At 48.1% G+C, this 25,847-nt stretch overlaps 3 protein-coding genes across 3 annotated transcripts in view; 2 read left to right on the top strand and 1 right to left on the bottom strand.

The window, feature by feature from the left end:
- Nucleotides 1-2,860: 2,860 nt before the first annotated feature.
- si:dkey-6i22.5 (polyamine-modulated factor 1) lies at nucleotides 2,861-12,632 on the top strand. The gene is made up of 5 exons (XM_059980086.1): nucleotides 2,861-3,183; nucleotides 7,141-7,246; nucleotides 9,443-9,543; nucleotides 10,184-10,379; nucleotides 11,785-12,632. The coding sequence occupies exons 1-5, from the start codon at nucleotides 2,894-2,896 to the stop codon at nucleotides 11,827-11,829; spliced, it is 738 nt and encodes a 245-aa protein (XP_059836069.1). The 5' UTR covers nucleotides 2,861-2,893; the 3' UTR covers nucleotides 11,830-12,632.
- LOC132399574 (uncharacterized) lies at nucleotides 7,259-17,178 on the bottom strand. Its single transcript, XM_059980085.1, has 2 exons — nucleotides 14,641-17,178; nucleotides 7,259-8,237 (listed from the first exon to the last, which is right to left on the bottom strand). Exon 1 carries the CDS (start codon nucleotides 15,824-15,826, stop codon nucleotides 14,822-14,824), a length of 1,005 nt encoding a protein of 334 aa, XP_059836068.1. The 5' UTR covers nucleotides 15,827-17,178; the 3' UTR covers nucleotides 7,259-8,237; nucleotides 14,641-14,821.
- Nucleotides 17,179-23,550: 6,372 nt separating this feature from the next.
- The window catches only part of si:ch211-57n23.4 (immunoglobulin superfamily DCC subclass member 3), a 35,251-nt gene continuing 32,954 nt past the window's right edge, over nucleotides 23,551-25,847 (top strand). The window contains exon 1 of the mRNA XM_059981154.1: nucleotides 23,551-23,632. Coding sequence (XP_059837137.1) covers nucleotides 23,551-23,632 — 82 coding nt within the window. The remainder of the gene's footprint in view (nucleotides 23,633-25,847) is intronic.

Below are 25,847 nucleotides of genomic sequence, written 5' to 3'. Positions count from 1 at the left end.
TACATCCCAAAGATGAAGAAGTATTCTGAAGGGAGGATGAGGTAACCGTGGCAGACAAGGGAAGCAAAAGAGAGGGCATTTAATACAGCAAAAATAGTGGCAAGTTAGAGGAGGGGAATGCTTTTGAAAGACCAGAAGGAAGCAATTAAACAACCATAAGGAGAGAAAAGATGAAATATGAAGGTAAGTAAACCAAAAATACCGAAGAGCATACCAGAAGATTTTTCAGCGTGAGAGTGAATATTGGGCATTGGAAAATGATGGTGGAGAGGTAGTAATGGGGGACAAAGAAAGAGCAGATGAACTTATTAAGTATTGTGTGCCAGTCTTTACTGTGGAAGACACTAACAGAACGTTGGAAAGAGTATCAGGGAGCGGAAGAGATAGTAGTTTTTATTACAAAGGAGAAGGTTCAAAAGCTCATTTATTATCTAAACTTTGAAATTTTTCAATTCTCTGGTTAGCCATGAAACCAAGAAACAAAAGAAAAGCAGCATTGACCCCCCAAATCCCACCTCCCTGCAAAAAAAGGAACAAAAACAGGTCAAGCACACAGACCCCCAACTTCCCCCTCCCTGCTCAAAAGATCTGAGAAGATTGGGCAAGAAAACACACAATACAAAATCATAAGACTGGAAGAAAGAGTCTATAGTTCAAGTCCACATCCAAAATGCAGAAAGAACCTGGGAAATACTCTCCGGGTGCAGCAACAGGCTCTCCCCTCTCCGGCACAGAACAACCAACCGAAAAGCAAGCAGCCGGCACTCACCCTCTGCACTGCTCGGGAAGCTGAAAGGACTGAAGGTGGGCAAGTCACCTGGACCAAATACACGACACCCCAGCATTCTGAAAGAGTAGCTGAGGGTATTGTGGAGGCATTAGTAATGATCCTTCAACAATCACCAGATTCTGGAACGGTTTCTGAGGACTGGAAAATTGCAAATGTCACTCCACTCTTTCAAGAAGGGAGGGAGGTAGAGGGAAGGAAATTATAGGCCAGTTAGCCTGACTTCAGTGGTTAGGAGGATGCTGTAGTCCGTTATTAGGGACGAGGTATTGGGGTACATGGTGCTGAGGGCTTGGTCAGATTGCAGTTGGAGTTTTATGAGGTTTTAGGCCTCTGATGTGCCGGCATTGGAGAGGGTCCAGAGGAGGTTCATGGGAATTGTTCCAGGAATTAAAGGGTTAGCATTTGATGGCACTGGGCCTGTACTCGCTGGAGTTTAGAAAAAAAGGGGGTTCTCATTGAAACCTATCAAATATTGTAAGGCCTAGACCAGCAGCTATCAACTTGGGACCTGTAGACCCCTCAATTAATGGTAGAGGCTCATGGCATAAAATAGGTTGGAATCCCTATCCTGGACTGAGTGGATGTTTCCTATAGTGGGGGAGTCTAGGACCAGAAGGCACAGATGGAGTGGATGTGGAGAGGATGTTTCCTATAGTGGGGGAGTCTAGGACCAGAGGGCACGGATAGAGTGGATATGGAGAGGATGTTTCCTATAGTGGGAGAGTCTCAGACCAGAGGGCACAGATGGAGTGGATGTGGAGGGGATGTTTCCTATAGTGGGGGAGTCCAGGACCAGAAGGCATGGACAGAGTGGATGTGAAGAGGATGTTTCCTATAGTGGGGGAGTCTCAGACCAGAGGGCACAGATAGAGTGGATGTGGAGAGGATGTTTCCTATAGTGGGGGAGTCTAGGACCAGAGGGCATGGATAGAGTGGATGTGGAGAGAATGTTTCCTATAGTGGGGGAGTCTCAGACCAGAGGGCACAGATGGAGTGGATGTGGAGAGGATGTTTCCCATAGTGGGGGAGTCTCAGACCAGAGGGCACAGATGGAGTGGATGTGGAGAGGATGTTTCCTATAGTGGGGGAGTCTAGGACCAGAGGGCACGGATAGAGTGGATGTGGACAGGATGTTTCCTATAGAGGGTGAGTCTAGGACCAGAGGGCACAGCCTCAAAATAGTGGACGCTCATTTATAACAGAGATAAGAAGGAATTTCTTTAGCCAGAGGTAGTGAATCTGTGGAATTCATTGCCACAGTGGCTGTGGATGCCAAGTCACTGAGTATATTTAAAACAAAGGTTGACAGGTCCTTAATTAGTCAGGGTGCCAAAGGTTATGAGGAGAGGGTAGGAAAGTGGGGTTGAGAAGGATAATAAATCAGCCACGGTGGAATAGTGGAACAGACTCGATGGGCCGAGTGGCCTAATTCTAATCCCATGTCTTACCGTCTAATAAAATAACTCAATGAATATAAACACATAAGATAGCTTAAATACATAAATTGATTGTATGTCCATAAAGTGACACTTTACTTAAGGTGGCTGATGGGAAACGATATAGCGGTGGGGGGTTTGACCGCCTAAATGCTTGGAGAAAGTAACTGTTAATAAGTCTGGTGGCCTTGGTGTCCAGGATTCCGGAAATCAGCACGGGTGCAGCAGCAGCTGCATCGGGGTAGATTTGGGAGATGGACTGACCCACGTAGCTGGGTTCGTTGGTTTGAAGATAATAATCATTTAATGATTGACAGCGAGCACAGCAAATAAGGCAATTTGTTTATCTCTACTTGCGAATGAACGTTCACTAGAGGCGGGCATTAGGGAAGAGCCAATTGTAATGGTGCAACCTGAGCCTGATGTTTTTAATGGAACGTCCAATCAAGTAAAGGTTTACAACGCAGCCGCCCTTCCCATTACTGGGTTGGACGGTGCAGTTGAGTGACAAAAGGATCAAGCCTATAAACTGGCAGGACCTTCAGAGCCGGAGGAGTAGGCGGGTTAGAATTGACGGATGGATTATCTGTCCAATAAGAAAAGCAGGATTTTTCGCGCTGGCGAATCAGCTGCAGAGTGAAGCCAGGCGCGGGATCTCGGCGGGAAAATGGAGTCGGGCGCTCCTGAGGTCGCTGCCGTTCAGGATGCGGAGGGTCCCGGAGGGAAAATCGAGACCGAGGCCCAGGTTCAGCCGGCGGAAGTAGGCATGGAGACCGAGACTCCGACCCGGGGCCCTGATGGGATGTACCCGATGGCCGAGACCCAGGCACTGGAACAAGACCCGGAGCCCGAGGGCAGCGGACAGGGACAGGCAGACGAGGCCGGCAGCTCGAAACGCTTCGAACTGTTCTCGGTGGCGATGGAGACGATGGTGCAGAAATTACTGGAAGCGGCCAGGTATCTGGGGGCAGAGGAAAGGGGGGTGAAGAATGTCGGGGTGGGGCAAGGAGAGGGAGGGTGGGGTGACGGGTGACCCTTTAAGGATGACCCCAATTCTAAACGTTCAGGAGCCATAACCGCTTCACACCCCCCCCCCCAAACTTCCACTGGAAACTCCCCCCATCAAAGGTCTCCTCACGCTTGTGGTCCTTTAAGTCCCTGAATGGGTAAGCTCGAAGTAAAATATTATCAAAGTACATGTGAATTCATCCTCTAGCGGATATTTACAGTAAATAAAGAGGAACGCAATAGATTCAATTAACATCCGCAGCCAACGAGCCACACAAACCCCAAAGTGCAAAAGAAAACAAACTGCAAATGGAAAAAGAGAGGAAATTAAATAAGCAATAAATATCGAGAACCTGAAGAGTCCTTGGAAGTGAGTCTATAGATTGTGGAACCAGCTCAGTGTTGGGGGTGAGCGAAGTTATCCTCGCTGGTTCAGGAGCCTGGTGGTTGAGGGGTAATAACTGCTTCCGAACCTGAGGCTCCTGTACCACCTCCATGACCCGGATGGTAGGGGTCCTTGATAAAGGACGCTGTTTTCCTGTGACAACGCTCTGTGCAGATGTGCTCAGTGGTGGGGAGGGCTTTACCTGTGATGGAATGGGCTGTATGCACATCTTTGTTGTAGGGTTTCCTGTTCACCAGGCTGTGGTGCAGCCAGTCAGTATACTGCAGACCTATAGACCTTTGGCATGCTGAATCTTTGTAAATTTCTAAGAAAATAGAGATGCTGCCATGCCTTCTTGTGATGACACTTGTATGTGGGACCCAGGACAGATCCTCTGAAATGATAACGCCAAGGAGTTTAAAGATTCTGACTCTTTCCGCCTCTGATGCCCCAATGAGGACTGGCTCATGGACCTCTGGTTTCCTCCTCCTGAAGTCAATTATCAGCTGCTTGTTCTTGGTGACATCAGATGAGGGCTTGTTGTTGTGGCTCCAGTCAGTCAGATTTTCAGTCTCCCTCCTATACGCTGATTTGTCACCACCTTTGATTCGGCCTACAACAGTGGTGTTGTCAGCAAACTTAAATGTGACATTAAAGCTGTGCTTAAGTGTAAAGCGAGTAGAGCAGGGGGCTAAGTAAATGGCCTTGGGTGCACCTGTGCTGATGGTGGTTGAGGGGGAGATGTTGTTGCCGATCTAAATTGACAAGTGAAGCTGAGGATCCAGTTGGAACATCCCCAAGAATAATCATCCTCCCACCATAAGATATTCTTCAGTGAGCAACCTTCCTCCACCTCCACCACAGAATCTAATGGTCCTCCAAGCCTTGCTGTTCTGAATGGATTGTGTTACGTATTCCAGCAACAATAAATATATGAGTTCGGCAAGGGTTTCTTATAACAAACAACACGTTTATTAAACACAGAAAACAAACCCCCCAAAAGTACACAAACACTACCGTAACCGGAAACAGCTGCTGAGCGGCAGCCCAAACAGTTCTTGAAGTGATATTCCAAAAACAGTTCTTAAAAGTGGTATTGCCAAAAGTTCGATATGCTCACAGTCCATTTAAAAGGAGAGACTTTATAGGACGATTTAAATTCTCTTTCACGTCACTTGCTTCGATCCCCGACGTCAAACTTCCCATGAAGAATTCACGAAACAGAACGGCTTAAAGGCACTAACCTTTCCTTCTCCACTACCTTCAATCCTTTCTGGTAAAACCCAGGGATTAACACGAAATCCTTCCAAATAAGGATTAAACAAAGGTCGCCCCTGTTTCACCGTAGAAAGCGATTCTCCTCGATCTTCACTCTCCACTAATTCCGAACTAGCAGAATCATAAAGAACCTGCTGGCAATGACCTCTTAAACTTTAGGCATTAAATAAAAACTTCATCCTTCAGCTAAACTGTGTCATCACTTCAAACACGCAGTGGCATGAAGTCAACCTGGCAAATCCAGCCACGAACTGCCCCTCCTCACAGGGTGGGGTCTACCTTTTATAACCTGTAAAAAAAAAACCGTCACATGATCTCTACTGGCGGGAAAATGACGTCATTCCACCTCAAGTCCAGAACAGCTTCAACCCCAGTCACATGACAAGGGCTCCACTGTCATGTGTCACGAGTACGTAACAGTTGTCCGATCTGTTAAGAGAGTCCCTGTCAAACTACCTGACAGCTAGAATCGAGGTTGATGTTTCCTGTGGCTGGGACCAGAGATCACAGTGTAAGGAGATTACTAATATTGAAAAGTCTTGATAGAGTGGATGTGGAGCTGCTGTTTCCTATATTGGGTGAGTCTAGGACCAGTGGGCACAGCCAAAAAGAGATGGACATCCATTTAGAACAGATGAAGAATTTCTTCAGCCAGAGGGTTGTGAATCTGTGGAATTCATTGCCACAGATGGTTGTGGAGACCAAGTCATTGGGTATATTTGAAGCTCTTGATTAGTCAGGGTGTCAAATGTCAAAGGTTACAGGGAGCAGGCAGGAGAATGGGGCTGAGAGGGATAATAAGTTAGCCATGATTGGGTGGCAGTGCAGACTAGATGGGCTGAATGGCCTAATTCTGCGTCTACATCTTATGGGCTTATGATCTAAGCCGCTCAGAGCCAAAATCTGCCCCTCCCCAGCTGGCTGTCAGATGTTACATGGATTTCACCTTTGGGAGACTTTTCTATCCCTTTAGATACCCCTAGATCTGGAATTAATCTGAGCTCAGAATCTCTTCACTTTGACATTTTAAGTGATGGAAAGGTAGCCAAAACCCTTGGTGGATAAGAGATGTCTTTGTAAGGACATATTTTCCTGCACTATTCCCCCCCGCCCCGCCCATCTTTCAATTTTTCTAATGTCCCCAAAAATCTAGAGATATCAATTTTCTACTGATCTCCCACAGTCAGCAGAATTCTCACCTGAACGTCCAGTTCAAGTTGTATCTGACGATATGAATTAAAAAGCCAAGCAAAGACAGTGTTGCTCCGGAGATCTCACTGTACTGGAAGGCCAACAGGTTTTAGACCAGAGTGTGGCACGGTGCCTGACGGATAGCATAACCCTTCATGGTGCCAGCGATCATTGATTGCTGCTGCAGTCTGTAAGGAGCTTGTATGTTCTCCAGTGAACACGTAGGTTTCCTCCTGCTGCTCTGGATTCCTCCCACATTCCAAAAATGTACGGGTCAGTGTGAGTGAGTTTGGGCGTGCCGCGTTGGCACTGACGGGTCAGCGTGAGCGAGTTTGGGCGTGCCGAGTTGGCACTGACGGGTCAGCGTGAGCGAGTTTGGGCGTGCTGCGTTGGCACTGACGGGTCAGCGTGAGCGAGTTTGGGCGTGCCGCGTTGGCACTGACGGGTCAGCGTGAGCGAGTTTGGGCGTGCCGCGTTGGCACTGACGGGTCAGCGTGAGCGAGTTTGGGCGTGCCGCGTTGGCACTGACGGATCAGCGTGAGCGAGTTTGGGCGTGCCGCGTTGGCACTGACGGGTCAGCGTGAGCGAGTTTGGGCGTGCCGCGTTGGCACTGACGGGTCAGCGTGAGCGAGTTTGGGCGTGCCGCGTTGGCACTGACGGGTCAGCGTGATGAGTTTGGGCGTGCCGCGTTGGTACCGGAAATGCTCCCAGCTCATCCTCGGACTGTGGTTATTGATCATCGATGCATTTCACTGTTTCAAATTCAGATGTATTTATCATATAAAATGTCCCTGTGTACATGTGATAAGACGTACCAAATAAAGTTAATCTTTATTTATTAATCCTTAATCTTAGTCTTCCAACAAGCTGATACATTTTGAATAGTCCTTGCCGTGGATTATCGGGGGGTTTTCGGTGTGGACGTTTCCTGCTGCTCGGAACGCTGGTTTTTGGGGTGACTGAGTTTCAGTCCACATACTTGCCGTGGTGCTGTGATGAGCATGCGTGAATAACGGGAACTCTCTTCCACCTTCCTGTTCTCTCCCTCGCAGCTTCGAGAGGTTTGCACAGTGCTACAGTCCCGTTCACGAGATTCTGCCGCAGTTCACGCACAGTGTGCACAAGCAGTTTGTCGCCCAGCTCCAGACCTCGATCCAGGTGAGACCCACCAAGCTGGGGTGCTGTTCTTGTCCCGATTCTGGCAGCAACATCACAGACTCAACAGTATCAGGATCGGGTTTAATATCACTGGCATATGTCTTGAAATTTGCTGTTCTGTGCCAGCAGTACATTGCAATAAGAACTAGGATATGTAGTACTGTGCAAAGGTCTTGGGCACATGTAGCTAGGATGCCTAAGACTTTTGTGCTGTAGTCATTTTATGTATTACACTGTATGGCTGCAGCAAAAAAAAACAAATTTCATGACTTTTAAGTGATGATAAACCTGATTTTGATATGGGTCTGTATTGTGGATAGAGAGTGGGAAGGGGGAGAGAGCAGGAAGCACAAGAGACATTCTGTAGTTATTACTAAACCAATTGTTTGGAATTAAGTTACCTTGCCTGCTGTCTCAGGGCTGTGTGTCTGCACCCGTGTAGGGAACTTCATGGGTTATGGGTTCATTGTCCATTCAGAACTCTGATGGTAGAGAGGAAGAAGCTGTTCCTTAAACATTGAGTGTGTGCCTCCTGTACCACCTCCTTTGATGGTCATGTCCTGCTTGTGGGTCTGTAATGAAATGGTGCCATTAAGTCATCTTAATGTCATTAAGTTACTTTGAATATAGATTGTGTATGGATTAAGCAAGACGGGGAGAGAGGGGATAGAAAAACCTGTGCAAAAACAGGACATTAGTGCAAAAGAAAGGCCCAATTGGAGACGACTTCATGGTAGGCCAAGTGTGGGTCTGTGGTGTTCTGTTGCTGAGGTAAGGTTAGGGTTTGTTATGGTCAGTTTAAGAACTTGATGGTTGAAAGAAAGTAGCTGTTCCTCAACCTAGTCATTTAGGGTGTCTGTCCAATGGTAGCAATGAGCAAAGATGGTGGAGATCTCTGATGATGGGTACCGTCTTCTGAGTACCAGCCAGTGTTGAGTCAGCGGGGATCTCTACCGCGATGTGGCCCTTGCACCTGCCTGCACTGCGTTCTCTGTAAGGTTGGAAGTAAATTTATTATCAAAATACTTAGAGAATCAAAAAAAAGACCACACCATCTTGGGCTTTCTACCATAGTGCAAAAAACAACAAACTCTGCAAATAGAAAGAAGGAAATAATAACAAATAAGCAATAAATATTGTGAATGTGAGATGAAGAGTCCTTGAAATTGAGTCCATAGGTTGTAATATTTAAATAATGGGGTGAGTGAAGTTGTCCACTATCCAAATTTCTGCTTAAATATTGAAATCAAACCCACATTTACCACTTACGCGGGCAGCTCGTCCCACACCTTTCACCTCCCTCGGAGTGAACAAGTTCCCCTTAAACATTTCACCTTTCATCCTTAACCCATGATCTCTAGTTGTAATTTCACTCGCCCAATCTCGGTGGAAAAGTCTTTCCCTCTGCCTTTTGCCTGTTCCCTTTGGGAGAAATCTTCCTTCTATCCATTCTGGGGTTTCATTCATTTCCTCTTCAGATCTCCTCATCACCTTCCCTGCCACGAGGAGAGAAAGGACTTAAAGGTCAGCTTTTGACATGTGTACATTGAGACATACAGTGAGGTGCAGCGTTTGTATCAGATCAGCGAGGATTGTGCTGGACAGCCTACGAGTGTCGCATGCTTCTGGTACCGACATGGTGTATCCACAACTCACTAACCCCAACTGAGCTTTGGAATGTGGGAAGAATCTGAAAAATCTGAGGGAGACCCATGTGGTCATGGGGAGAATGTACAAACTCCTTACAAACAGCGGTGAGAATTTTAAATTTATTTAGAGATGCAGTGTGGCCCAGCAAATCATCTGTTTAACCCTACCCTAATCACAGAACGATTTACTATGACCGATTAGCTCACTAACTGATACGTCTTTAGACTGTGGAAGGAAACCCACATACTCAAGGGAAGAACATAGAAAGTTTCTTACAGAAGGCGCCAGAATTGAACTCTGAAATCCAGAAGACCCTGAGCTGTAAGAGTGTTGCACTATGCCGAGGAGAACAACCTCTGTTATAATTCCAAATCGTTTTGAACTGCGTCGTTAAATTTCTCACAGCCCTCCAGGCAGGCCTGTCCAGCAAGCCCCTTGTCCAGTGCTCGTTTTTAAGTTTGGGAAACAGACCTCGCAATTAGCCTCTGATTGTATGACGGTGCCTCATGGCACCCACCTGAACCCTGCCTCCTCTCACCTCCATAGGAAGAGATTAAGCAGATCTCAGAAGATGGACTCTTTGAACGAGCCCTCCCTAAACTTGATCAGCTGGAGAGAGAGGCTGAAGCGAGGACAGTGCCAGCTTGGTAAGTGAGAGACCCAAGGCCCTTTCTGTGATATGCAGAGGGCGGACAGCACCAGTCCAGTCTGATGCTGGCCAGACACCTGCTTTTTGGGGTATAGGGCGGAGGGGAGGAAGGCAATGGGAATCGGCCAAGGTTCATGCTCCCTATTGCTGCTTAGTGACCCTGGGGTTTGGGAGGGAGAGAAAGGTGTGGTGGGGGGGTGGGAGCTTGAGAGAATCACCTAGGTGCTGAAGGTCGCTGTTGAAATCTTTGTATGAGGGAGGATGAGAGGCGACTTGAAAGATGTCTATACAATGAAAAGAGGCATAGGAACTTTGGAAAGCCAGAGGTTTTTGTCCCAGGCCGGGAGTGGCTAATATGAAAGTGCTTAATTTTAAACTGATTGGAGGTAAGTATGGGGTGCAGGGGATTAAGGTAAGTTCTTTTTTACAGAGTGATGAGTGTGTGGAACACACTGCCGGGGTGGTGGTAGAGGCAGATATATTAGGAACATTTAAGAGACTTTTTCAAGACACATAGATGATAGAGAAATAGAGGGCTACTTGGGAGGGAAGGGTCAGATTGAGCTTGGAGTGGTAGGTTAAAAGTTTGTGGCCTAAAATGTGCTGTACTCTGTTCAATGTCATACTCTCCCCCACAGGCGCCCCACGGGGACCCCTGCTGAGGACCTGCGCGCCCACCTGGTGCCCTGCCAGCTGCAGCAGCGGCAATACCTGCAGCTGAAGCTGCGGAAGGCACAAGAGGAGAACGCGGCGCTAACACGGGATGTGCTGCAGGGCCGCAAGCGGCTGGAGAACCTGCGACAACTACGGGACGATCGATTACAGGACTGGCAGGTCAGTGCTCGGCATGGGTCATTGGAGATGGACTAGGGTCACTACCCTATATGACCATCAGACCTAGAAGCAGATTTAGACCATTCAGCCTATTGGGTCTGTTCTTCCATTACATCATGGCTGATTAATTATCCTTTTCAACACCATTCTCCTTCTCCCCGTAACCTTTGACGCCCTGACTAATCAAGACCCAATCAACCTCTGCTTTAAATATACCCAATGACTTGGCCTCCACAGCCGTCTGTGGCAATGAATTCCACTGATTCACTGCCATCTGGCTAAAGAAATTCCTCGTCACCTCTGTTCTAAATGGACGTTGCTCTGTTCTGAGGCTGTGCCCTCTGGTTCTAGACTTACTGCTCTAGGAAGCATCCTCTCCACATCTAGCTCGGCCTTTCAATATTTGTTAGGCTTCAATGAGATCACCTTCACTCTTTTAAACTCTACATCTAAAACTTTGACAAACTTCCATAAATGTGTGGTGGAGAGTATATTGGCTGGTCGCATCACGCTTGTTATAGAACACCCTTGTCGGAAAAGCCTTCAAAAAGCAGTGGATATCAGTCCAGCGTGGTAAAGGCCTCCCCATCCATTCAGGCCGTTGTTGCAGGAGAGCAGCATCAATTGTCAGGGACACCCACCACCCAGGATATGCTCTCTTCTCACTGATGCCATCAGGTTCAGGAGTAATTATTGACCCTCAGCCATCAGCCTCCTGAACCAGAGGAGATAACTTCAGTTGCCCCATCGCTGAACTGTTCCCAAAGCCCATGGACTCATTTTCACTCTTTGTCTCATTTTCTCTATATTTTATTTGTTGTTTTCTTTTGCATTTGCACAGTTTTTTTTTCTCCTCCACATTACTTGTTTGTCCGCGCTGTTGGGTGCAGATTTTCCATTGATTCAGTTGTGTTTCTTGGATTTAATGTGAATGCTCACAAGAAGATGAATCTCTGGGTTGTATATGTACTTTGATAATAGATTTACTGTGAACGTTAAACTAAAAGCCATTAATATGTGTGTGTGTGTGTGTGTGGGGTGGGGGGGTGGTGGTGTATTCCTTGTTCTCTAGTGTGGTCCTCTCAAACAAAAATGGATCTTGAATTGTGGTAACAAGCTATTCAGACCGGGAAAGCCCTTTCCAGCTTAGTGCCGTCCTTCCTGCAGCCGGACAACCCGAACTTGGCGTTCCAACTTCTGTACTTGGTGTCCTGAGGGGTGGCTGTGATTTGGGGAGGAGGGGATGTGGAGAGGGATTGACTGTAGGGGTGAGGAGTTAAAGGTGAGAGTGGGTGGCAGATTGCTCCCATCGTCACTCTAGCAGAGGACCCACAACCTTGCACAGAGGGGTGCCGTTGAATCCCGAGCTGCCAGTCTCTAATCCCGTTGTCCATCTGTTTCCCAGGAGTGCAACCGCATCTGTCAGAAGTTCAAGCTGAGCTCGCCGTGAGGAGTGGGGAGCGCCTGGGCTGTGGACGCTTGGCTCTTGGGGAGTAGGGAGGTTCCTGCTTGCCTCCCTTCCTGGTGACTCCCGAGAGAGGTGTGAAACTTCTCTGCTTCTGATCCTGTCAGCACCTGCATAAGAGACTCGGGGGCAGGGGAGGGACGGAAGGGAAGTGTCTGTGTCTTACTCAGTGTTTTGTCCATCATTCTTTGAAGCCCCAACTTAGAGGCTGTGCTGCCCTTGGAGGGTAAAATATTAATGTAGAAGGAATTGACTCATTATTCAACCCATGTCCTGGGAATGACAATTTGGACAGTATAGAGGAAGCTTCACTCTGTGACTGACCCCAGGAGTGTGTGATGGGACGGTGTGGAAGGATCTTCACTCTCCTTTCATGTTGAGACACAGATTGCAAGTGCTGTGTAACTCTGGGACTTGTAGCTGCTTTATGAAGTCTCGGGCAGTACTCCTCGTCCCTAATCTGCAGGAGCTGGGATGTGTGAAGTTGATACTTGTGCACCCACTGCTCCCTGTTGTGTCCGTGAGGAGTTCGGTTAGACCCAGCCATTATGGCAGAAGGCAAGTTGGTCTGATCTTATTAACCAGCTTAGTGGCCTGATGTCTCACCCCCTCTTCCCCCTGCTCCAGTGCTGGCTTTGGTGGTACCTGTGGGCAGAGTTTGCCCCTTGGAGAACACCCTCTTTACCGCCTTGTCACTGTCGGACATCGATCCATGTGCAGGAGGGCTCACCAAGTCTGGCAGCTTGCACGTCCTGGCAAAGGGGAGGTGGGGGGAGGGGTTAAGGGAAGGGGTGAGCACTGTGTCACAATTAGAAAAACAGTCAATTTTAAACCATTACTGTATTCTGTGTCGTCATTCCTGGCTCCTCTCCCTCCTGTGGCTACGTGGCACAACGGTTGAGCTGCTGTTTTGTCAGTGCCAGAGGGTCAAGGGCCAGTGTGTAGGTAGGGTGGGGGGGGCGGGGGGGGGGTTGATTCATTAATTGAGATACGGCACAAAATGGGCCCTTTGAGCTGCCCTGCCCAGCAACCTGTCTGATTTAACCCTAACCTAATCATGGGACAGTTTTCAATGACCAATTAACATACCGTCTGGTACGTCTTTGGACTGTGTGAGGAAACCCACACATTTCACAGGGAAGATGAGTGGTATTAGCGTCACTCTAACTGCTACACCCCTGATGAGAACAGAGGGAGAATTAAACAGGACCAGCGTTCAGCGGGTGCTTGATGGTCAGCACAGACTCGAAGGGCCTGATTCCACGCCATGCTCCTCTCTGACCCACTTTCATCCTTGGCCAGGCATTGTTACCATCCTGAGGAAAGGACCAGTGCAGGTGGGCTTGGTCATTGTCGAGATGAAGAGGGTGAGGGCAGGGGGTGGGTCCGTGTTTGCTGCCTGCTCACCACCTTTAATCTGTGTTCTCAGTGGTGAGCTGGGTCTTCAAATCCCAGCTCTGGAATTCCTTCTCCACAAACTCCTCAAATTCTCATCTTCACAGCAGTTCTTACTCCCTGCCTAAACTCAAAATGTCCCCATAAACTTCACTGAGGAAGGAGTGCGTTTTCCCCAGGGTGAGTAGTGGGGCACTGTCCCAGTGCTTTTAGCCAGAAGGTGGTGAATCTCTGAAATTCATTGCCACAGGCTGCTGTGGAGACCGAAACATGGGGTTTTATTTAAAGCAGAGTTTGACTGACGGGTTCATGATTAATAAGGGTGTCAAAGGTTATGGGGAGAAGGCAGGTGAATGGGATTCAGAGGGGTAATAAATCAGCCATGGTGGGACAAACTCGATGGGCTGAATGGACGATTCTGCTTCTTTGTCTTGTGGTTCCAGTGTAAAGTCGGAAAGCTCTCACACCACACACCCCCTGAATAATGTCAGGTCCTGGGCCCCGCAGTGGCAGATGTCACTGGGATGATTGTCTCCTGGGCCGAATCCCTCTGTCTCCCAACACAAAGGAGATGAAATAACTCCTCGCTGAATAGCTGATTAGAGGAATGTTGCTGCTTAGCCCAGTATGAGAGCGCTGTGGTAGTTACCCAGAAAAAGGGGTGAGGGGCGCTGAGCTGTGCCCTGCATTTCAATCTCCGTTGCCAGGGAGAATCTTCTGTCATTTGATTCTGACTCAGGCCAAGAAACAGGGCAGAGCTGATGGGGAGGGGATGTGTGTCTATGTGCTCGTCCACAGAACCCACCCCCTCTCTCTCTCAAAGGCCAAACTCTTCCAGCTGAACGAACAGTCCTCCAGGTTCTCTGGCTCCCCATTGTCTGGCGAGTGGCCTGAACACAAAAGACAGGCTCCCTCTCCCCCCCCCCCCCCCCCCCAGCCTCCCTCATCCCACACAGGACATCCGAAACCGCCACTTGTATGGACTGTTAGATTTTGTTAACTGTCAATTCGCCCTTTTTAAAAAGAAAAATCCCTCGCCATCATTCACATTCTGGGGGGACCTGTTTTGTTTTTGGGAGGGGGAGAGAAGTAGGGGAGAAATTAGTTTGCATCTCGCAACTCTGAAACCAAGATGTAAGGCTGGATGTATCCTGCATCTCAGCTTGGTAAGGTAATGCAGCTGCCCATGACAGCAGAGTTGTGGAGGCAGCTCAGCACAGAGGAAACAATCTCCTCTCCAGGGATTCTGTCTACACTTCCCGCAGCAAATCAAGGACCACACCTACCCGGGGCATTCTCTCTCCTGCAATCCGGCAGAAGACACACAACCAGGCTGAGGGACACTGTAGATATGAATGGATCTCTTGGGCAATAGGTTGGATTCTTGGCCTCACAATGTACCTCCTTTATGATCTTGCACTCTTGGTAGTTTTCATAGTAACAAGCACGAACTGCTGGAGGGACTCCGCAGGCCAAGCCGAATCTATGGAGAGGATGAAAAGAGTTGACATTTCGGGTCAGTTACACTTTATCCTGCATTCTACATTGTTCTAGCTCTGCACTGTGTGGCGAATTGGTCTGTTTAATACAAACTTTTCACTGTATCGGGACATGTGACAATAATAAACCAACTCCAGTAGGAGACCGGCGTGTGCAGGGCGCTGAGCCCTGGGGCAGGAGCGCGAAGCTCCGCTCTCCCCAGCGGAATAAGCTGCCTGATCTCTGACCCGAGCGCCTGCCTTATTAAAAGGCTCCACGGGAGGTTGTTAAGCGGCATCGAGTTAATTGCCTCCTCGGTCCCATCCCAACCAGCTTCCGAATGGTAACGGGCTTCAGTGATTTGCAACGCGCAATACACCCCTACCAGCCCCACGCCGCTCTCACATATATCAGTGTCTGCGACTTTGAAGGGTAAACAATAAAGGATTGGGGAGGGAGGGAGGATCCGCCAACTGTGACCAGTCAGACTGTGAGACAGCGAGCGAGAGAGGATCGGAGTAACAACTGACCCAAGTGATGATGCAGGGAGTCCGGCTGCCGGACCCGCAAGTTGGTTGAGAGTTTGCCCCCCAAGAATGAGGGGACGTCCGCTGGAACCAGGGCTGGGATTAACCCTGGCCGCCATGATGCTGTTACTCTCTGTGGGTGAGTTTGAGGTGGGAAAGGGGCAACTCGTCCGCCTTTCGTTACACGGCGCGGGGTGTAAAATACCGCCGGCCAGCGTTGCGGAGCTTGGGAGTCGGGATGAGCTGGGACTGAGCCCAACCAAGGGAAAAAAAGTCCAATTAACTCCAAAATGCGCGTCCCCTGCCGAGGCAAACCTGCTCTTTGAATAGGACCCGAAAACGTCTTCAGATTGTCCCGCAGATGTGCCCGGTGTAGGATTGGGAAGGTTTAGCTTCGGGCGAGAGGCTCGGGTGGTTCCTAGGAGGGGGGCAGGGGGCATCGACAGATGGTCGCCCTCCGATCGGAAAGGTTCCGCCAAGCTGGAAAGATTTACGAGGAATTTATCAGGATTAGGGGGGCTGCGTTCTCGGGAGAGGCTAGGGACTTTGTTCATCGGAACGTACTGAAGGGTGAACTGCATGCGGTGTATAAAATTCTCTAGGAGCGAACACACAGAGTTGGGGGGATTCAGGAACTAGCATCTAACTTTAGTTCATTATCAGACGCACAGGTGAAGTCACAATACTCGCAGCAGCATCACAGACACACGAAAATTCGTTAACAATATTAGTACTACAAGGAAGAACACTCAGAACAAAAACTTTCAGATAAGTAGGATTCACAAAAAAAGCATAAATAATACAAGAAGGCGATGTTTTTAAACCCATAACCCCCGCGGCATAGGCCAACGACAGCAACTCGCCGGGGCCCTCTATCCTGGGTCAGTCTTTCAGATTCTCCCAGGGTTGGGGTGTTTTGGCGTTCGTGTACCGGATGGTGTTTCGCAGCCGGGCTTGGGACTGCCGTCGCGAAGTCAAGAACAGAGAGTAACAATGACAGTCCATTGCAGTGGAAGTCGGTCACAGTGTTGCTGTACTGAGGCGGTGATTAAGGTTGTGTGAGTGGTTCAGGAACTGAATGTTTGAAGTGAAGTAGCGGTTCCTGAACTTGGTTGTGTGGGACTCCAGGCTTCTGTACCCTCCTGCCCGATGGAGAAGGCGGCGTGGTCGGGATAGTGGGGATCTTTCAGGATGGGTGTTGTCTCCTGAGGCAGCATTTGATGTAGATGGTGGGTGGAGATGTGCCCTTCACATTCTGGGCTGCCCACAATGGCTTCTTAGGTTCCTGCACCTTCAAATTCGGTTTAACTTCACTGGCATGTGTTCTTTTGCGGTAGTAGAACATTGCAATGCATAATAAAATACAAATCAAAACAAAATATACAATAAGTAGTGCTAAAAGAGAGGAAGAAAATACTGAGGTAGTGATCATGGGTTCGTGGACCATTCAGATATCTGATGGCAGAGGGGAAGGCCCTGTTCCTGAAACATTGAGCAAGTATCCTCTGATCATTGGTAACTGAGGAGTTAGGTCTGTGTATCCTGCAAAACTATTTCCTTAAGTGCTACCCCGGTCACCTCTGGCCTCGCCAGCCTAGGGGAGCTGGGACCCGTAAACACAAGAGATTCTGTAGATGCTGGAGGAACTCAGCAGGTCAAGCAGCGTCTAAGTAGAGGAGTGAGGAGTTGATGTTTCAGGCTGAGACCCTTTGTCAAGTCATGACGACTGTCGACTCTTTTCCGTGGCTGCTTATGAAAGTCTGCACCCATCCTGCTCTGGACTGTTTGCCCCCACATCCATCAGAGAGGAGCCAAGCCAGAACCGCTGGACTCAAAACCAGTAACTTTTCCTAAGCAGTAAGGCTTACACACCTACACCCAGCCACCAATACTTCATCATTTACTTTCAGCTGCCCTATGTACAGACACTTGTATGCCCAATGTCACTTTATAAACGTACATCAATCCATGTATATAAGCTACCTTATGTATTCATAATTATTGTGTTTTTATTGTTTTTTATCTTTTTGTGTTGCATCAGATTGGGAGTGATAATTATTCTGTTCTCCTTTACACTTGTGCGCTGGAAATGTCATTAAACATCCCTGATGACTGAGTCCCGCAAAGGGGGGGGGGGGATGGTCATGTGCAACACTCTTTCAGGGGTGAGATACTCTGGGCAGAAACTATTTAAACTCCACGACGATAGGAACCTTTTTCATGCAGAGAGTAATCCACGTAAGGAACGAGCTGCCAGAGAAGGCGGCTGAGGCAGGTACATTAACAACATCTAAAAGGCACTTGGACTGGTACACAGATAGGGTATGTTTAAAGGGATACGGACAGGTATACGGGTAGGAAAGATGCAGAAGGATACGGACAGGTACACGGATAGGAAAGGTTTAGAGGAATACGGACAGGTACACGGGTAGGAAAGGTTTAGAGGGATATGGACAGGTACACGGGTAGGAAAGGTTTAGAGGGATATGGACAGGTACACGGGTAGGAAAGGTTTAGAGGGATATGGACTGGTATATGGATAGGAAAGGTTTAGAGGGATACAGACAGGTACACAGATAGGAAAGGTTTAGAGGGATACGGACAGGTACATGGATAGGGAAGGTTTAGAGGGATACGGATAGGAAAGATTTAGAGGGATACAGACGGGTACACAGATAGGAAAGGCTTTGAGGGATATGGATGGGTACATGGATAAGAGGTTTAGAGGGATATGGAGAGGTACACGGATAGGAAAGGTTTAGAGGGATACGGATAGGGAAGGTTTAGAGGGATACGGACAGGTACACGGATAGGGAAGGTTTAGAGGGATACAGACGGGTACACGGATAGGAAAGGTTTAGAGATATACGGGCAGGTACACGGATAGAAAAGGATTAGAGGGATATGGACAGGTACACAGATAGGAAAGGTTTAGAGGGATATGGACAGGTACACGGATAGGAAAGGTTTAGAGGGATACGGACGGGTACACAGATAGGAAAGGCTTCGCGGGATACAGACGGGTACACGGATAGGAAAGGTTTTGCAGGGATACGGACAGGTACATGGATAGGAGAGGTTTAGAGATATACGGACAGGAACATGGATAGGAAAGGATTAGAGGGATACGGACAGGTACACAGATAGGAATGGTTTAGAGGGATATGGATAGGTACACGGATAGGAAAGGTTTAGAGGGATATGGACAGGTACACTGATAGGAATGGTTTAGAGGGATACGGACAGGTACATGGATAGGGAAGGTTTAGAGGGATACGGATAGGAAAGATTTAGAGGGATACAGACGGGTACACAGATAGGAAAGGCTTTGAGGGATATGGATGGGTACATGGATAAGAGGTTTAGAGGGATATGGAGAGGTACACGGATAGGAAAGGTTTAGAGGGATACGGATAGGGAAGGTTTAGAGGGATACGGACAGGTACACGGATAGGGAAGGTTTAGAGGGATACAGACGGGTACACGGATAGGAAAGGTTTAGAGATATACGGGCAGGTACACGGATAGAAAAGGATTAGAGGGATATGGACAGGTACACAGATAGGAAAGGTTTAGAGGGATATGGACAGGTACACGGATAGGAAAGGTTTAGAGGGATACGGACGGGTACACAGATAGGAAAGGCTTCGCGGGATACAGACGGGTACACGGATAGGAAAGGTTTTGCAGGGATACGGACAGGTACATGGATAGGAGAGGTTTAGAGATATACGGACAGGAACATGGATAGGAAAGGATTAGAGGGATACGGACAGGTACACAGATAGGAATGGTTTAGAGGGATATGGATAGGTACACGGATAGGAAAGGTTTAGAGGGATATGGACAGGTACACTGATAGGAATGGTTTAGAGGGATACGGACAGGTACAAGGATAGGAAAGGTTTAGAGGGATATGGACAGGTACACGGATAGGAAAGGTTTAGAGGGATACGGACAGGTACACAGATAGGAATGGTTTAGAGGGATACGGACAGGTACACGGATAGGAATGGTTTAGAGGGATATGGATAGGTACACGGATAGGAAAGGTTTAGAGGGATATGGACAGGTACACTGATAGGAATGGTTTAGAGGGATACGGACAGGTACACGGATAGGAAAGGTTTAGAGGGATATGGACAGGTACACGGATAGGAAAGGTTTAGAGGGATACGGACAGGTACACAGATAGGAATGGTTTAGAGGGATACGGATAGGAAAGGTTTAGAGGGATATGGACAGGTACACGGATAGGAAAGGTTTTGAGGGATACGGACAGGTACACAGATAGGAATGGTTTAGAGGGATACGGACAGGTACACGGATAGGAAAGGTTTAGAGGGATATGGACAGGTACACGGATAGGAAAGGTTTAGAGGGATATGGACAGGTACACGGATAGGAAAGGTTTAGAGGGATACGGACAGGTACACGTATAGGAAATGCTTCGAGGGATATGGGCAAATGGTGAGGTTCCTTGGTGGACATGGATTCAGCCAGAAGAGATACATTTATTATCAGCCTGTTCGCCAAACTTCCCCTCTTCAGGGTAGAAAGAACAGAACAGTACCACACTGGAACAGGCCCTTCAGCCCACAATGCTTAGTCAAACTATTAAACACCCCTGAACAGATCGACACAAGGCCCTTCCATTCTCTGCACATTCATGTATGCAAGAGCCTCTTAAACATCTCTATCACATCCACCACCACCCCTGGCAGCTCAGTCCGGGTACCCACTGCCTTCTGTGTTTAAAAGATGCACCACACACCTGCCCCTTTGAACTTGCCCCTTCTCATCTTAAGTACGTTCTCTCTAATAAAGATACAGATTAGCTTCTTTTGTCAGATACAGCGAAGCATGCAGTCTATGACAACAGCCTCGAGGTGGATGGGCGACAGCAGCAGAAAGCCATGAGCATTCACTCAGCGGCCACTTTACTCGGTACAAGATCTACCTAATGAAGTGGCCACTGAGTGTTATTGTTGCACCTACAGAAATGCAGTGAAAAACTTTTTTAACATATTCTCTCCTGTCAAATGATTCCACACACGTTTTCAGTGTTAGTATAAAAGAAAACAGATTGTAGAGTGGAGGAACTCAGCAGGTCAGGCCGCATCTATGGAGAGGAATAAACAGTTGTTGTTCTGGGCCAAGACCCCTCCTTAGGACTGGACAGGGAGGGGGCAGATACCAGACTAAGGGGGAGGGGAAAGGAGTAAACGCTGGCAGGTGGTAGGAGAGACAAGGTGGGGGAGGGGAGATGAAGTGAGAAGCTGGAAGAGCCAAAGAAGAAGAGGGAATCTGATAGGAGAGGACGGTGGGCCATGGGAGAACAGGAAGGAGGAGGGTAGAATAGAGTGCTGCAGTTACAGAAAAAGGGCAGTGCCGGGAGACACATAAAGTGCAAGTGCTGTGACCAGGTAGATCAAAAATGCAAACTCAAGTTTATTGTCAGATGCACAAGACCACGTCTGCACAAACATAACATAAAGCTTAATTGCAGCAGCATCACAGGCACACAACATCAGCGACAAAACTTAACATAATTAATTCTAAAACAACCCAATTAAAACACCAAAACGTCTATTGCAGTTCAACATTTCAGCATTTGAAGGAGTCTGATAGAAGCTGCTCTTGAGTTTGCTGGTTGCGCTCAGAATCGGCGTTATTTCCACTGACTTAAATGACGTGAAACTTGTTGTTATTCAGCAGCAGTATTGTGCAGAAACATAAAACTGATTAGCACAGGAACAGGCCCTTCAGCCCACAATGTTGTGCCAAAATAAACTAGTAATTATATTCCTAACTATACTAATCCATACCACCCACTCATCGTCCATACCCCTCAATTCCCTGCACGATTGTGTAAGAGCCTTTAAAACACCTCTATCAGATCCATCAGCCCAGGCACCCACTCTCTTAAAAAAAAGCTGACACTACACATCTCCTCTCACCTTCAACTCTGGGAGAAAGATACTGTCTGTCTACTCTGCCTATGCCTCTCATAAACCTGTCGAGTCTCCCCTCAGCCTCTGCTGCCCAACAGTCCAAGTTTGTCCAACCTCTCATTAGAGCACATGCCCTCTAATCCAGGCAACATCCTGGTAAACCCCTCCCTCTCCAAAGCCTCGACATCCTTCCCAGAATGGGGAGACCAGAACTGTATGCTGGACTCCAGATCTGGCCTAACCAGAGTTTTATAAAGTTGCAACATAACTTCCTCACTCTGACTCAGTTTCTCAACTAAAAAAAACAAGGATACCCCGTGCTATCTTTACCACCTTATCAACCGTGTAGCCACTTTCAGGGAGCAGTGGACTTGGACACAACATCCTTCTGCTTGTCAGCACTGTTCAGGGTCTTTTCATTATCCATGCACTGTCTCTTTGCATTTTATCTCCCAAACTGCAGCACATCACAATTGGTTGGGTAAAACACTGTCTGCTATTTCCGCGCCCCCCCCCCCCATCCGCAAATGATCCGTATTCTGCTGTGTCCTTTGCCAGTCTTCTATAATATCCCCCATACCAGCAATCTTCTTATCCGTAAACTTTCTAACCCACCACCTCATTTTCATCCAAGTCGTTTATATATACAAACAGGACAGATCCCTACAGAACCTCCAGCCAGTATAATCGTACCACTATCCCGTCTTTTATGCTCAAGCCAATACTAAATCCAAATGGCCAATTCACCGTGGATCCCATGCATCTTAACCTTCCAGATCAGCCTCCCACTAGGGACCTTGTCAAACGTCTCACTAAATTCCATGTAGATAACATCCATCACTCTACCAATCATGGTCACCTCCTCAAAAATCAAGTTAGTACAACACGACTTGCCCCACATAAAGCCCTGCTGACTGTCTTTGGTTTTCCAAACGTTCATAAATTTTATTGCTAAGAATCCTTCAGTAACTTCCCTGCCACTGACTTGAGACTCACCAGTCGATAGTTTCCAGGATTATCTCTACTTCCCTGCTTGTATAATTGAAAAACATTACAAAGATTACAACAAAAAAAAATAACAATGCACAGCAGAACGAGGCAGAGTGCAGTGAGAAAGGTGGAGACACGATATCGGCTAGTCTGCAAGTCTACCGGTGGCTGGAGGCCCAGAGGTGGCCTATCCCAAGGTTGGATGCCTGACCATGTGGGAGGGAGGAATGGGGCTTGCTTTGATGTTATTGTTTTGTTACTGTTCTTGTGTTGTTCTGCTGAATATTGTTCAAAGTAAGTTTATTATCAAAGTACATAAAATTTCACCGTATACAACACCGAGGTTAATTTTGTTGGCAGACAATCACAGTAAATACAGGAGACGCAGTGAGAGACCACAGCAGACACACAACGAATGTGCACAAAAACAACAAACTGTGCAAATACCAAAAGACACAAAAAAAAACAAAGTAATACTAAATAAATAAACAATAAATACCGATAATGTGAGATGAAGAGCCTTTGAAAGTGAGTCCTTAGGTTGTGGGAACAGTTCAATAATGGGCCGACTGAATTTATTCCCTTCACTTCAAGAGCCTAATGGTTGAGGGGTTATAACTGTTCATGAACTTGGTGGTGTGGGTCCTGGGGCTCCCGCACCTTCTTCCTGCTGGCAGCGGCGAGCGGAGAGCGTGGCCTGGTTGGCGGGGGCCCTCGATTCCCGCGTCAGCGCTCCGAGTAGATACGCTCAATGGCGGGGAGGGCTTTACCGCTCAGCCAGATTCTCAGTCCCTCTCATCTAAGCTGGTTCGTCACCACCAAACAGTCGGCAAACCTAGACAGGACTTTGGAGCTGTGTGTGCTCAGCCGCACAGTCGTTAAGTGTAAAGCGAGTAGAGCTGGGCCGAGGGAGATTGTGGAGTTGTGTGGCGACACGTGCCCGTTGCGCTCTGCACATCCACGTTTTCTGTATCGTTCGATCTACATCCATAAATGAATGTCAATCTGCGTTCATGGGTGCGTGGACCATTCAAAAATCTGACGGCAGCGGGGAAGAAGATGCTCTTAAACCGTAACACACATAAAATGCTGGAGGAACTCAGCAGGTCAGACAGCATCTATGGAGAGGAACGAAAAGTCGGCATTGAGGGCAGAGACCCTAAATCGTTGGCAGGGCCTGCTTCTTGAGGCGGGGGGGTAGGAGGACGATGACTAAATCTACCTCCTCTCTCCAGCCGCCCGTCGAGATTGTGAAGCCAGTGACCTCTTGGCTCAGGCTGCTGTGATGCGTTGTGAGCGAGAGGGCCAGGCGTGACGACAGCTGCGCCGAGCCCTGCATTCACTGCCTGTCACCGCATACAATGGCCCAGACCGAGGGCTCGGCTTCTATTCAGCCAGAGTCATTTAGTTGTCACCGATCGACCGGACTCTTGACAACTCAAAGTAAATTTATTCCCAGCAGAGATTTCAGCCCGAGACCCATTTTCTTGTGGGCATTCGCAGCAGGACAAAAATACCACAGAATGAATGAAGAACTAAATACAAAGAGTGACAAGCTTCAAGCTTGTTTAATGTAATCTCCAGCGCACACGTGTAGAGGAGAATGAAATAATTGTTCAGTCTGGATCCGATGCAGAACAAGCAAGCGATAGACAAAAGACAAACGGTGCAAATGCAAACATATATTATAATAACAATAAATAAATAGTAAACAAATAACACTGAGATCATGAGTGCTGTAGAGTGAGCCTGTAGGTTGTGGAATCGGTTCAGAGTTCTGGCGATGTGGGCCGAAGGGCCGGTACTGTGCTCAGTTATCCAGGCCGGTTCAGGGACGACGCTCCCGCGAAGGTGGCCGCGCACTCATCTTTCGCTGCCATGTTGTCACCCTCTACCTCGTTGGCACGTTTGCCACATTTCACGATCGTACGCAATCACACTTCCTTTTCCGGTTTCTGATGCGGACGAGTCTGTGAATGATTTGTCTGTAGAATTTAGAACGGGCTTATTCATTCTGTTTCTAATTGAAGAAGTTATTCAGCGCGCAGATGTTGTTGTCACTGGGCAAAAGAACAAGATGTTTGCAAATTATTACAAATCAGAGGGAACGTTGTTCAGGGATGATGACTGTTCCTGGACCTGGTGGTGTGGGACCTGAGGCTCCTGTACCCCCGGCCCAGCGGAAAGAGCGAGAAGAGAGCATGGCCTGGGTGGTGGGGGTCCTTGATGGATGGCAACCGCTCCTTGTAGATGTGTATTTACCTGCGCTCACGGAGAGCAGCCCGGCCCCCGTTATCAGGAATTCCACCTTAGCACGCTGGCCCTCGTAAATCAGCGCACTGAGTACAGGAGCTCCCATGTTATTTTGGAGTACGGTGTGCGGTTCCGGTCACCGATCCACAGGAAAGAGTGCGGGAGATATCAGCGGGGAAGTTGCAGTGTCACAGGGAAAGGTTGAGTAGGTCAGGACTCTCTTGCCTGCAGCGTAGGAGAATAGGAGGAGATTTGTCAGAGGTATGAGGGGTACAGATAGGGTAATGCAAATAGGTTGGGTGAGACTGCAACTAGGAGTCATGCGTTAAAGGTGAGAAGCGAAATATTAAAGGGGAACCTGAGGGAGACCGTAGACATGGGAGCTTCATAGACCATTCGGCCCATCAGCCCATGTACCTAATGACTTGGCTTCCACAGATTCACCACTCTGGTTAAAGAAATTCCTCCTCATCTCTGTTTTAGAGGGACATCCTTCTCTTCCGAGGCTGTGCCCTCTGGTCCCAGATTCTCTTACTATTGGAAACAACCCCTTTGTGTCCGCTCTACCCAGGCCTTTCAATATTCAGCAGGTTTTAGTGAGATGCCCCCTCGTTCTTCTAAACGCCAGAGAGTACAGGCCCAGAGCCATCAAACACTCCTTGTATGTTAACCCTTTAATTCTCGTGAGTCTCCTCCAGACCAGGCAGACAAGGGTCACAACCAGGTGGATTGGGATTCAAGAGTTCATCATTTAGCGTTTGAGAGCTCTGTCCCAGGTTAGAAGCTGTCCTTGAGCCTGGTGGTACGTGCTTTCAACAAGTTTGATTCAGAGCTGGGGTCTCCATCATATCTGCGGTGACTGAGGTTGCGGGCGCCTGCAAAGCCAGTCACATTAGTGTAATGGTCAGCGCGATGCCATGACAGCTCAGACTTCAATTCCGACATCGTCTGTGAGGAGTTTGCACGTCTTCCCTGTGGAATGTGCGGGTTTCCTCCCGCAGTCCAAAGATGTTCCAGTAGTTGGTTAACTGGTCATTGTCCTGTGATTAGGCTAGGGTTAAGTAGCTGGGTTGCTGGGCTAGTTGGGTCGGAAGCTGCTGTTCTGTGCTGTGTCTCCAAATAAAGCAGAGTCAAGTTTATTATCAGATGCCCAAGTCCATGTCTGCACAGGTCCAATGAAAACCTGACATTGCACTGGCACGTATTACTCACAGCAATAAACAATATTTACAAGGAAGGACACAATTACCACAGTTCTTTTAATCCGTGATAGTGCCAAGTGGTGTTTTACTGAGGCAGTGATCAGGGTCGTGCCATTTGGTTCAAGAACAATGGCTGAAGGGTCGTAGCTGTTTCTGAACCTGGTGGTGTAGGACTTCGGGCTTCTGTACCTCCTGTGTGAGAA

The sequence above is a fragment of the Hypanus sabinus genome, chromosome 9, assembly GCF_030144855.1.
Source record: "Hypanus sabinus isolate sHypSab1 chromosome 9, sHypSab1.hap1, whole genome shotgun sequence".
NCBI classification, from domain to species: domain Eukaryota; kingdom Metazoa; phylum Chordata; class Chondrichthyes; order Myliobatiformes; family Dasyatidae; genus Hypanus; species Hypanus sabinus.
This window is presented reverse-complemented; position numbering and strand designations above follow the sequence as displayed.

Excerpts from the sequence above, each read along its gene's own strand:
- si:dkey-6i22.5 (XM_059980086.1), top strand. The coding sequence starts at position 2,894 with ATGGAGTCGGGCGCTCCTGAGGTCGCTGCCGTTCAGGATGCGGAGGGT. Across the intron at positions 3,184-7,140 it reads AAATTACTGGAAGCGGCCAG|CTTCGAGAGGTTTGCACAGT; the intron begins GTATCTGGGGGC and ends TCTCCCTCGCAG. Across the intron at positions 7,247-9,442 it reads AGCTCCAGACCTCGATCCAG|GAAGAGATTAAGCAGATCTC; the intron begins GTGAGACCCACC and ends TCACCTCCATAG.
- LOC132399574 (XM_059980085.1), bottom strand. The coding sequence starts at position 15,826 with ATGCAGTTCACCCTTCAGTACGTTCCGATGAACAAAGTCCCTAGCCTC.